The following is a 12,967-nucleotide window of genomic DNA, read 5'->3' as shown; positions in this document are numbered from 1 at the left end:
CTACACTTAATTTCTTTAAAATAAACTAGAGAGGTGGGATCCCTACCTTTTATCAGTATAGATTCCTTTGAAAATTTGATTGTTGTTATGCCTCTGTTAAAATGCAAGTACATACCAAATTGTGGTAATTATTTCAGAAGATCCACAAATCATCTGAAACAAAACAGAACACCTACTTTTGCTGGAAAATCCTTCTGTGATGCAAATGTTCATCACTTAAGCCTGGATGAATTGGTATACCTGAATTTTCACAAACCTAGATATTTTTAAACTAAGAGTCCAGCATTACAAATGAAATATAAATCTCTACAGTTCCCACAAGGCTAAGCTAATGATTTGGAATCAAACTGCTGCCACCATTAATGTGCTTTGTTTGATACTGGAACTTACCTACTTTGCACTCTCACTTCCTCACCTGTGGAATGAGGAGATAATCATCATGCTCTCCACATCCCAAGAGAGTTATGAGATGGGCGGCGGGTGTATTGCTGGAAGGAATTACTTAGACCATAGCTACTAGAAGCATCCTCTGCTACTACTGCATGTTAGCTTCCTGTGAGTACTTTTTAACCTGAAGGTAGGAAATGGATTCAGAAAATATTCAAAATTGTCTGGTGCTTCCTGCCAGACCTTCTAGAACACTTGGATGTACTTGATCTGTCCATATACAGTCTCTTTGGTGGCCTAAGAAAAGCCACTTAATTTTATCCATTTCCTGGGCTCAGATGCTGAATTTGAGTGAAGATGAATGATGAAAAAAAGTATATGTGAAAGGAGCAAACTGAATACCTTTAACACCTTAGGCTCCCTCACTGCATCCCTAAGTCCTAGTTTTCATCAACTGGGACTTCAGGATCCCAATTACCACCCCAAATAGTCAGTAGCTAGCTGGATTGGTCCTTCAGGAGATGCATACACAGGTATATGAGAGCCACTATTTTACTGTCATAATTCGTAAGTCTCTGGGTTAATAAGAGAGAGAGAGAGGAAAAAAAAAAGCTTACTCTTTATAAAGAACCGGCATGAAAAGACCATGATGCTAAAAAGTGACTATTCTCTTGGATGCCATATATAGAATGCTGTAAGATTTAATGTCACAGCCCTTGCTACTTTGAAAATGGAGTAGAACTGGGCATGGCCGTGCATGCCTGTAATCTCAACACTTGGGAGACTGAGGCAGGAGGACTGATGTGAGTTCGAGGTCAGACTGGCCTACATAGTGAGTTCAAGGTTGGCCTGAACTATACAAGACCTTGTCTCAAAACAAACAAACAAACAAACAAAAAACCCACATGCACACGCGCATGTGCGCGCACACACACACACAAAATCAATAAGGGCAGAAACATTGCTACATATGCTGACTCCTCAAACCAAAATTTTATTTTTGTTTCTAATACAATTAACTTTTTGCCTGTTTTAGAGTTATTTTATTATATAGTGAAAACTGAGTGAAATGATAAAACACAGATGTCTAAGTCGTAACAGAAAAGTAATTTTTTGTTTTAACAAAAAGTAATTTTTGCCATATATAGCTATTGTGGAAAGAGAAATATTGATAACAATTACTAACATTTTTTAGTATTTGCAATGTGCCAAATACTACATACTTCATACTCATGATATTTCACCATCATAGCTATTCTATAAGGTAGGTTTGATTGCTATTCTCATTTGCTAAATAGGCACATAGTTAGCAAATGGTGAACAGAGATTTAAACCTAGGCAGTCAAACGCTAAAGCACATATTCTTTTTTTTGTTTGTTTTTTTGAGATAGGGTCTTGCTATGTAGTCCAGGCTGGCCTCGAACTGACAGAGGTCCTTCTGCTTCAGCCTCCCATGTGCTGAGATTACATGTCTGCACAACCACACCTAGCTAGCCTACATTCTTTTTTTATTGCGGGGGAGGGGTTGAGACAGGGTCTCATTATGTAGCCCAGGCTAGATTTGAAATCACTGTGTAGCCCAGGCTGGCCTCAAACTCTCATTGATTCTCCTGCCTCAGTTGAGTGTTGGGATTACAGACATGCATCACTATGCCCGGCTAAAGCCTCTATTCTTAACTCTTAAAACGCTTTTACTGGGGATCATATAAAAACAATAGTCCTTTAGTAGGCACTTTATACAACATGGAGTCTAATACTGTCTAGGAGATAAACAGATTCCTAAACTCAGTTCCAATACCAAAACTTCTACACAATAATTAATTTTAAGCAAACTAGTTGTTCAAAAGGAACACAGTATGGTTTACTCGTTTCAGTATAGCTAACACGTTAAGCCAATCTGGCCTATAATACCATACTCAGAAACAGATTTTTTTTTCTGTTTTTTTTTTTTTTTTTTTGAGGCAGGATCTTGGTATACTGTTCAGGCTGGCCTTAACTCACTATGTAGCCCAAAGTGATCTTGAAGTTGAGTGACCTTCCTGCCTCAGTCCCCCAAGTGCTGAGATTATACCATGCCTGGCTAACTCACAGAGAATTTTAAAACAACATTGTCCTATTATAGTGTCTGATTTAATCACTGCTAAACACTGCACACACAAATGTGGAAATTTGTATACCTCTCTTCAAAATTTGGTGTTCCTGCTAAAAACATAACACTACTTAATAAAACAAGAGGACAGTGAAAGAAGCAAGCTCAAAACACTGGCAAGCAGCATTCAATCAATTCAGCAGCCACAGCAGACTTCCCTCCACTACACAGTTCAGGGGCCAAATCTGGAGTGAGGAGGAGACTTCAGGTAGAATCTAAAGGAATTCATTGCATTTCCTACCTTGTGGGTAGCAAGATGCTTCCAAGCTCAATTTTCATGCCATTCAATCTCAATCTTTATCGCCAAGATTTGTGGCCTTCCAGAAAAGAATGAGATTTCATCTCTGCACTAAAGATTGTATTTCTTACCAAAGACAAGTTTCATATAGGGTGTAACATTATTGCCACTAATGATAAGACAGGCTCTGACAAAGTTAACTACCAGGACCTACAACTGTGGCTGGCCATCAGCAGAAATTTAAGTAAAACTACAGGTAATATCCACCCCCCCGCCTCGCCCACTTTGACACAGGATCTCACGAGGTAGTTCAGGCTGAACTTGAACTATGTAGCTCAGGCTGGCCTCGAACTCATGGCAATCCTCCTGCCTTTACCTCCCTGTGATGGGGTAATATCTTTCTTAAAAAAAAAAAAAAAAAGCCAGGTATGGTGGTGGATGCCTGTAATCCCAGCAGGCTGAGGCAGGAGGATCACCGTAAATTTGAAGCCAGCCTAAGCTACATGGTGAGTATAAGGGCACACAAAGCCAGCCTGAACTACATATGTAGCAAAATCCTGTCTCAAAAAGCAGCAACAAAAAAAGCATTCTAGAGATTATGGGTTAGACAAGGCCACTTCAGGGCACCTTACCATAAGCAACTATGGATATGGAACTCACAAACCATTTTAGAATAACACTTATAATGTCCAAAATCTTGAGCCCTACTCCAGTTCAATATCTTATTATACTGTATCAATAAATTTTAAAATATGAATTCTCCTATTACCCAAAGGAAAAAGAGGTCTTCTCTTCCTCTTTTCTTAGAGCATTTCTTTGAAAAAACCTAGTATTTTAACCATTCCTGTGTCCTTTTGTAAGTGTAAATCTTTTAAAAGATAAATAAGTTAATTCTAGCTAGGATAAAAACCCAGAACTGTTCTTCTGAAGGGCTCAAGCCCATCTTGTAAATGTAAATGTCAAGGAAGGTAGTACCTACCCTATCTCCCTAGCTGAAAATTTAGTCTAGACACCCTCCTGTGAATCACACGGAAATAAAATGTCTCTTTTTCTTTAGATAAAGGCAATTAAGTAGCACAGATGATCACTACAGGTGAATTTGGGATGAACAGTGATAGCACATATAGTATGGTTGGAATCTTCCAACACATATGTGCTTGGAATCTTCTTACAAAAGGAGAACTCAGTAATTTGAGATTAGCTATGCAATGGGCCGTTTCTGCTTGGCAACATGTAAATGGTGGGATTTCTTTTTGGTCTATATAATCCCAGGCTATTTTAGTGGTTATTCAATAATAAAACAGGGAACTGCAAGTCGAAACTACACTGCAATTCCAACTCACCCCAGTCAGAACAGCTACTATTAAGAATACAAAAAAACAGGGCCAGGCATGGTGACACATGCCTGAGGTCCCAGCATTTGGGAGGCGTAGGCAGCAGGCTTACCATGAATTTGAGCCCTGCTTGGGCCTCATAGTGAGTTCAAGCCATCCTGAACTACACAGTGACACCTTGTCTCAAAATAGTAAAAGACCAAAAATCTAAACCAAAACTAAAACTGCAATAAATTCTGGAGAAGACTGGGGATAGAACCTCTTCTACACTGCTGGTAGGAAAGTAAATTAGTACAGCTACTAAGAAAATCATCATGGAAGTTCCTAAAAAACCTAGAGAGAGCTACTATTTGATCCATCTATAGCATTCCTTGTTACATACCCAAAGAAATTAAAGTTAGCATACCCCAGGGATACCTGCATACCTGTGCTTATTGCAACACAATATGCAATAGTCAAGATGTTGAACCAGCCTAGGTTCTCATCCTCAGATGAATAAAGAAAAATGTGATATATATACAATTATTCCGCTATAAAAAGAATGACATTTTGTCATTTGCAGAAAAATGGACAGATCTGGAAATCATGTTGAGCGAAATAAGCCAAACTCAGAGGATAAATATGTTTTCCCTAACATGTGGAATGTAAAAACAATGACAAGAAAGTAGGAGAGTATTATTAGACAAGAGCAAGGGAATAAGGAAGAGGTGTATAGGCAGTTAATGGGGGGTGAATATGATCAAAATATACACATTGAGTAGATGGGGAGGGGAGGAGGGGGTGAAGGGAGGGCAGAGGTAAGGGGAAAAAAATGAGAATCAAGACTTGCCATGTAAAGGTACATGATCCCAACAATGAATGTAACTGTACTGTATCCCTAAATGTACCAATAAACTCAATAAAAAAAAAATATATACACATTGAAATCCCCCAAAAATGTGAGAATGAGGGGGAAGGTGGGGCAAGGACAATGATGGGGAGGATGAAGTATGTTATATGCATTTACAAATCTGGCAAAATAAAACCCATCTCTATATAACTAATACGCACTAATAAAAACTTATGGGAAATAATAAAAGGAATATTTTCTATCTTTCCACATTTGTAAAGATCACTTTCTAGGTTGGCAGAAAACTGTATTTTTTATCCCCCACTCATGTAAATATAGAGAACCTCTATAACCTGTCTGGGCCACTTCATTACTACTTTGCCCACCTAGATGGTTCTCTCAAAACAAGAAAATAAGCCAAGTGTTGTGGCCCTCCCAGCACTATGGGACGCTGAGGCAGGAGGATTGCAACTTCAACTCCAGCCTAAGCAACTTAGCAAGACCTTGAATCAAATTTTAAAATAAAAATATAAAAGAGCCGGGGTTATAACTCACTAAAGGGTCTAGGTTCAATACCCATTATCAAAAAAGGAAGGAAGGAAGTAAAGAAGGAGAAAGGGAGGAAGGGAAAAAAAGGGAAGGAAATGGAAGAAAAGTGAAAGGAAGGAAGGAAGAAAAGGAGGAGAGGACTTATAATCTCATCAGTTGACTATAGTTTTGTCCCACTTTGAATCTGCCTCACCTCATGGCTTTGTCCCATAAAATATCTTTGAAAAGCCAGGTAAGTGGGCAACCCATTTTCTGACCCCCTTTCCACCTCTCTTAGACAGATTATATCTTTCAATACATTTTTCCTACTCTTAATGCTGTGTGCTCAGGTTCCTTTGTACCACCTGGGCTCAGCCGGCACAGAAAGCAGCAGGCCTCGTCAGCCCGTACCATGATGTGGACCGTGCCAGAGGCCATGTTTTGACATGTGACAAGTGCCCAGCAGGAACCCACATCTTGGAGCACTTTATCAACACAAGCCTGTGGTATGCAGCAACTGCCCAGCTGGGACCTTCCCCAGGCATGAGAACAGCATGGGGAAATGCCATGACTATAGTCGGCCATGCCCAGGGCTGATAGCTGAGAAACTGCCATGCTATACCTTGACTGACGGGAAGTGTACCTGCCCACCTGGCATGTTCCAGTCCGATGCCACATGTGCCCCCCCCATGCATCCTGTGGGGTGGAGGGTGTAGAAAAAAGGGACTGAGAATAAGGACTTACAGTGCAAGCAATGTGCGTGCAGAACCTTCTCCGATGTGCCTTCCAGCGTGCTGAAATGCAAGGCTTTCATGGACTTCCAGAGGCACAACCTGGTGGTAGCCACGGCAGGCACCAGGGAGGCAGACATCTGTGGGCCCTGCCTGTCCCTCTCTAGCACCCCTCCACACACACACACCACCATCTCTTCATACTTCAGTCCCATGGAATCCCAGGAAGTCCCTTTCTCCAGCTACGTCCCTGAAGGCATGAAGTCAACAGAACCCAACTCTTCTGCCTCTGTTAGACTAAAGATACCAGGTGGCATCCAGTGACAGTCCCAGACAACATGAGCTCAGCAAAGGGGAACAAAGACTCTCCAAGCCTCCAGGTGATCAGCCACCAGCAGCACCCCCTGCCCCACACAGACACATCCTGAAGCTGCTGCCATCCACTGAGGCCACAGGTAGTGACAGGTCCAGCATGCCCACCAACGGTGCCAAGCAAGGTCACCTGTGGCAGAACCCACACAGACACCTTGACATCAAGCAGCACCTACCCTGGATGATGATGCTCTTCCTGCTGTGGTGCTGGCGGTCATCATGTGCAGCGTTCAAAGGGCTCCCAGACACTGAAGAAGGGGCCCCAGCAGGACAACAGTACCATCGTGAAGGCAGGGCTGAAGAAGTCCCTGGCCCCAGCCCAGAACCGGGAGAAGTGGATCTACTATTGCAATGGCCTCAGGATCAACATCCTGAAGCTGGTGGCAGCCCAGGTGGGGACCAGTGGAAGGACATCTACCAATTCCTGTGCAATGCCAGCGAGAGGGAGGTGGCCGCCTTCTCCAATGGCTACACGGCTGAGCATGAGCAGGCCTACAATGCACTGCAGCACCAGATGGTGCATGGCCCCTAGCCCCTGGCCCAACTCATCAGCGGCCTGAGTCAGCACCAGTGCATTGACATGGTGGAGAAAATCTGGGGGCTCATGGCAGACAGCACCCAGCTGGAAGCTGACAAACTGGCCCTTCCAATGAGCCCTAGCCTCTGCCCCAGCGGGAGACTGGAGAACAATGCCATGCTCCTCATGGTGGAGCTGTTGCCTCTGGACAAGAACAAGGGCTTCTTCATGGACAAGTCCGATCCCCTGCTCCGCTATGACTCCATGTCCAGCGGGTCCTTAGTGTTGGGCAAAACGGGCTCCTTCATTATCAAAGAGAAGAAAGACATGGTGCTGCGGCAGGTGCACCTCGACCCCTGAGACTTGTAGTCCATCTCTGACGACATGCTGCACATCCTGAACCCCGAGGAGCTGTGGGTGATTGAACAGATCCTCTAGGCCGAGGACAAGCTCGACCGTCTGTTTTGAGATCAGTGGGGTCAAGAGCCAAGAAGCCAGCCAGATGCTGCTGGATTCTGTGTACAGCCACCTTCCCGACCTGTTGTAGAACACACCGGCATCGCGCTCTGCAGATTGACTTGGTGGCAGGGTGGTTTCGTTTGGTTTCTGCTTCTGGTTTTGGTATATGTGTGTGTTTAACAGTCTATGGCCGGTGTAGAGTATTTTTCTTTTCTCGCCTTTTTTTCTTTTTCTAAATCCTCTAGGTAATTAGCTTATAACCCTTTGCAAAGTATAACTGTTGCAAATTTCTATAAGTTCCACTTTCGCTGTTTTTGCTTTATGATTCCAAATTGTTCTGTGCACTTTAAATTCACATAACTGACCATAAATGCAATGTGACTTTTCCTACACACTGGATTGTGAAGCTCTTCTTAAAGTGTTAACGGCATCTTGTGGATTCTATAAGCAGTCTTCATATCTTTTCAACACCCCTGTCTACATCTTAAAAAAAAAAAAAATATATATATATATGTATAGGGGAAAATAATAATTTCACCTACAATCTGGTATATCCTATATGGAAAATAATACATTTTAAAATTAAAAACGCTTATAACTTCTGACCCAGATCCTGTTGAGTTACTATGTAATAGAGTCCATGTATTACATTGATAATCCATGTTGCACACCTCATATTCATGGCTGAAACTTGACCATATCATAATGGGGCTAAAATTTTTTTGTTAAATTAACTTACAAACTAGGAGGAAAATGATAAAATACAATATTGGCATTCTGTATCTATTTTGCTTTGCACATTGCAAATTGCCACATACATGCTGCTTAAAGCTCACATTTAGGTATTTATTCCTCTTTCCATCCCAGATTATCTCCTATAGGCAACCAGAGGTTGAACTGTGTACTTGAGGATAAGAAACTGGGTTCCATGACAGAGCTAGAAAATAGATGTGAGTTGTGGAGCTGGTATGTTCTAAGAGGCAAACATACCAAGACTGGGGAGCTGTATTGCTCTCACAATACGATCTCTCTATCTACACTTGGCATCTGACCCATATATCTAACCTTTGGCCACGCTGAGCTTCTCCAAGTCTCAACGCCTCACACATGACTTTCCCTCATGCTAGCAGCTCTTTGCAGTTTAACTCTAACTCAGTACTAGTGGTCTCAGCTAAATATTATTTCTCACAAAATCCTGCCCGTCCTCTCCCCACTCCTCCCTGCCAGTGACCCCATTATGTTTCTCATAGTTCCCTCTGCCGTCCTCTGCAGCATGTACCATAACTGTAATTTAGTTTTAATGATCAATAGATAATTATTATCTTTTTTTTGTCTGTCTCCTTTGTCATCCTGTATGCTAAGTACATGCTCTGTACTGAGCTACACTCCCCAGCCCTTAATCTTTTAAATGTAATGTATTTTAAAAAGACCATTCCAAAGGCAACCTTTTGTATCTGAATAAGCATAGGTTTTACCAAAAGGCATAGATCTAAAAGCCTGCCTCCCTAATTTGCTGCAGGTAGATTAGCTTCCATAATTGTTCTGATTTTAATTGTTCTTAATTTTATATGTACATATATCCAAATCCAAATATCTGAAATCCAAAAATATTTACAGTCCTATTTCAGATAAGAGATACTCAATCTGTATTATTATTAAATAAAGAAAAAAGGGCATAAATATAGCATGGAAGGCATAGCCCTCACCCTGGATTAAGGCACAAACATAGCTCCCCTTATACAAACACGCTATTATAAATTTGAATAAAACAAATACATATATATTTAATAAAACAAATATACTTGTTTTAATATAAAATGAATTTATATTAAAATAAATATATCATATACTCAAGAAAAATATATATATAACAAAATTTAAACTGTAGAGAACTGTTTTACCCAATCAGAAAAATCCAGAGGTAGGGCAGGTTATGATTACTTTGATTAGGTTTTCAACTTAATTTTTCTGAGATAGCAGTCCTCCATGTACTGGCTTATCTTCAAACTGACTTCCTTTTTTGACAGTAAGATGGCTTCTAATACTGAGGCTATCTATACTACTGAACTGAAGTCCTCAACTTCACTCAGAATAGACAGATTATTTAGAATCACTATGTCCAAGTGACTGCCAGACCAACTGACTAGAACTAAGGTTATAGGTTCATTTAGTGAATGTCTGTTATGACATAAACTTCCCTTCTCAAATTCCCTTGTAGCTATGTCTTTTTTTTTTTTTTTTTTTTTTTTTTTTTTTGAGACAGAGTCTCATTATGTAGTTCAGGCTGGCTTTGAATTCACTATATAGCACAGGTTGGCCTTGAACTTGTAGCAATCCTCTTACCTCAGTCTCCCAAGTACTAAGATTACAGGCATACACTACCATGCCCGGCTTTGTAATTATGTACTTAATGTACAACTTTAAAACACAGTTTAAGTATAATTCTTCACTGCCTAATGTTTCAGTCAATCATAGACCACATAGATGACAATGGTCCCACAAGGCTGTATCACCCAGTAATATAGCTTGCTTAGTCTGTGTTTAGTATATTCTGCAATGTTTACACAATGATTAAGTCACCCAACAACACACACAGTGTATACCACAAATGAACACGTTTTAGAGTTTCTACAAGATTTCTAGTTAAACTATAACCCAGAAAAAAAAAAATTAGAAGATCCTTTCCAATGTTATGGTTTTTTTTTCAGAGTCTGTGTTTTCTACAATAAAAGAAACTTCTATTTCATTCATTAACCAATGTAATGGTTAAAAAACACTATATAAACCCAAAGTAGTACCAAACATTGCAAAGGAAAAAACAATTTATCAAATTAGGTAATCTTGTCTCCCAAAAAAAGATAATTTCAGCAAAACACAACTCATGTACATCAATTTGTATTATACAATCCCTTTAAAGAAGCAAGGCCTTCTGGGATTACATGACCTTCAACCAACTTTGTATGCAGTGTCCAGGATTAAATCCAGGGTCTTCCCATTGAGCTACATCCCTGGCCTCCTCTCCTTTTAATTTTTTAAATTTTTATTTGGAGAAAGGGTCTTGTTAAGTCACTAAGTTGCTCTGGCTGGGCTTCAACTTATGATCTTCCTGCCTCAGCCTTCCAGAGTGGTGGGATTACACACATGCACCACCATGACTAGCTAACTTAACTTTTTAATTTTCAACTTTCCTTTCTGTTGTTGTTATCAGAATGCCACTCTCAGAGAATTTCAGCAGAAAAGAGCACCGTCAGTCAGTCTCACTGGTCACTCCTGACCATTCCAGGACCATAAAGTCCTGACCATTCCTTCTGTCTCCAGTGGTGCCCATGATAAGTCTCAAGAGAAAGACAAAGTATCATCTTGGGAAAATGTCGGGGGCCTCGATATGTTGATTATGTTATGATATGACTCCAGATTATATTTTTTTTGAGATGAGTCTTACTATGTTGCCCAGGCAGCATTGAACTCCTCAAATGATTCTTTTCTTAGGGTAGCTGGATTATAGGTGCACCCCAACAATTCCAGCTTTTCAGGAGAGGGTATGGAAACCAGGTCATCCTGCATGCTAAGTACATGCTCTGTACTGAGCTACACTCCCCAGCCCTTAATCTTTTAAATGTAATGTATTTTAAAAAGACCATTCCAAAGCAACCTTTTGTATCTGAATAAGCATAGGTTTTACCAAAAGGCATAGATCTAAAAGCCTGCCTCCCTAATTTGTTGCAGGTAGATTAGCTTCCATAATTGTTCTGAAAACATAAGCTGATATCACTCACTTTGTTGTGGTGCTGAGGAAGAAAGATAACTAAAACACCCTTTATAGTGGCAGTTTACAAAAATTAGACACCTTTGCTGCCCTTCTGAAAAAGCAGATTTTTTTTTGGCCAATTCAAATGCTACCTACCACCAAACTAAGGATCACCATTCCACCTTCCACTTCTCTAGAAATTGGTTCCTTTTTTCACTCCTATACAGGTTGGATGACGTGAAAAACACTTCCTGGCAATTCCCCTAAGAAAAGGAAGCATTATGCTCACTAAACACACGTGAATAGGAGGCCCAAAAGTTGCTTTAAAAGTATCCAGATGCAGTAACATGCCTGTGGTCCCAGCAACTCAGGAGACTAAGGCAGGAGAATAGCTTGAGCTTCGAGTAGGCAGGGTATGTGTTCTGCCAATTCTCAAATCTCTATACCAAAGACTTGGGAACTGAAAGAGAATTATATGAGTACTATTTGTTGCACACCTATTATATGTCAACCACCTGTTAAGTAGGTATCTCAAAAGTGCAATCTCATTCACACCTCACTACAGCCTTAAGAATGGGTGTATTCTTCCCAAAGTTATAGCTAAAGAAAGAGACACTAAGAGCCCGTTTGCTCAAAGTCGCATAGCTAGGGAGAAGCAGAGGAAAGTACTGGAGAAGTAGATATAGTACCGGGGTTCGAACTCCGGTCCTTGTGCTTGCGAGACAGGCGGTGGAACCACTGAGCTAGATTCCCGGCCCTCCTTCGTCACTTCTAACACTCCTTACAGGTGCCACACAGGTTCCGTTGCTCCCGAATTTGATCAGTTCACGCAGTCCACGCTGCGTGCAAAACTGGGAAAACAGGCGAAAAGAGACAGGCACACTTGGGCCCAGTGGCCTTTCACATACACCGCTCGGGCCGCAGTTCTACTAGCATTTCTACTGAAACCAACACGCGTCCGCCGGGACAAGAAGGGGATTCCCAACCAGAACTGAGTTGAGATTTTCTTTCAAGCCCGGGACCCGGAAGCCATCTGGGGACGAGGCGCGCCCCCTCAGGGCCTGCAACTCGGCTCAGCTTCTTTGCCGCTTCCCTCCCTTCACCCAAGCAAGGCTTCACTCGAGTCGGGACACACCGCCCGCCTTAACGCGAGGCCAGACCCTATGCATCTCCGCTCCGGAGGTTCCTTCTTACACAAACCGTACCTGGTTGCCTGAGAGATCATGATCAATCAACTTCATCCTCCCGCCTCGGAAATGACCTAAACCCAGCCCACTAGACTCGCCCAATCCCAGCTTTTACATCGCGCATGCGCATCCGGAGCGAGCGCCTCTAAATTTGGGAAAAAGGTTAGACACCACTCCTTCTTGAGCGCCTGCAGTTCTCCTTCCGGAGAAAAGTTCAGAAGTGTGTTCCTTCTTGAGCTCTGCCGTTCTCTTTCCGGTGGAAAGTTCAGAAGTTTGTCGTTTGGGTTCCGAGAACTTCTAGGAAAGAACAAAATTGGATGATTTATTATTGAAGTCATACTTATAAGAGCGTGGTGATATTGAACCAAAGATTAAAAAAAAAGACCAGTGAAAATGAACAAGTCAGAAACCCATCCCCTTCCACACATACACTAAATAAATTGCCAATGTGAAGCAAAGAGAAAAGTTATTTCAATAGTTTTCGATCC

The 12,967-nt window shown here is 41.5% G+C and overlaps 1 protein-coding gene and 1 pseudogene across 3 annotated transcripts in view; one reads left to right on the top strand and one right to left on the bottom strand.

Annotated features, from left to right (window-relative positions):
* Nucleotides 1-12,590, bottom strand: part of Dhrs7b (dehydrogenase/reductase 7B) — a 46,327-nt gene extending 33,737 nt beyond the window's left edge. For 2 of the 3 annotated variants that reach the window (XM_010618175.1, XM_010618176.1), the window contains exon 1: nt 12,498-12,590. In XM_010618175.1, coding sequence (XP_010616477.1) covers nt 12,498-12,517 — 20 coding nt within the window. In that variant the 5' untranslated portion in view covers nt 12,518-12,590. Of the gene's footprint in view, nt 1-12,077; nt 12,144-12,497 lie in introns of all 3 variants that reach the window. The other variant, XM_010618177.2, reaches the window with a different exon arrangement.
* LOC104858069 lies at nt 5,808-7,632 on the top strand (annotated as a pseudogene).
* Nucleotides 12,591-12,967: the final 377 nt, after the last annotated feature.

Source organism: Fukomys damarensis, unplaced genomic scaffold, assembly GCF_012274545.1.
Source record: "Fukomys damarensis isolate Sample0158 unplaced genomic scaffold, DMR_v1.0_HiC HiC_scaffold_13, whole genome shotgun sequence".
Classification (NCBI taxonomy): Eukaryota; Metazoa; Chordata; class Mammalia; order Rodentia; family Bathyergidae; genus Fukomys; species Fukomys damarensis.
This window is presented reverse-complemented; position numbering and strand designations above follow the sequence as displayed.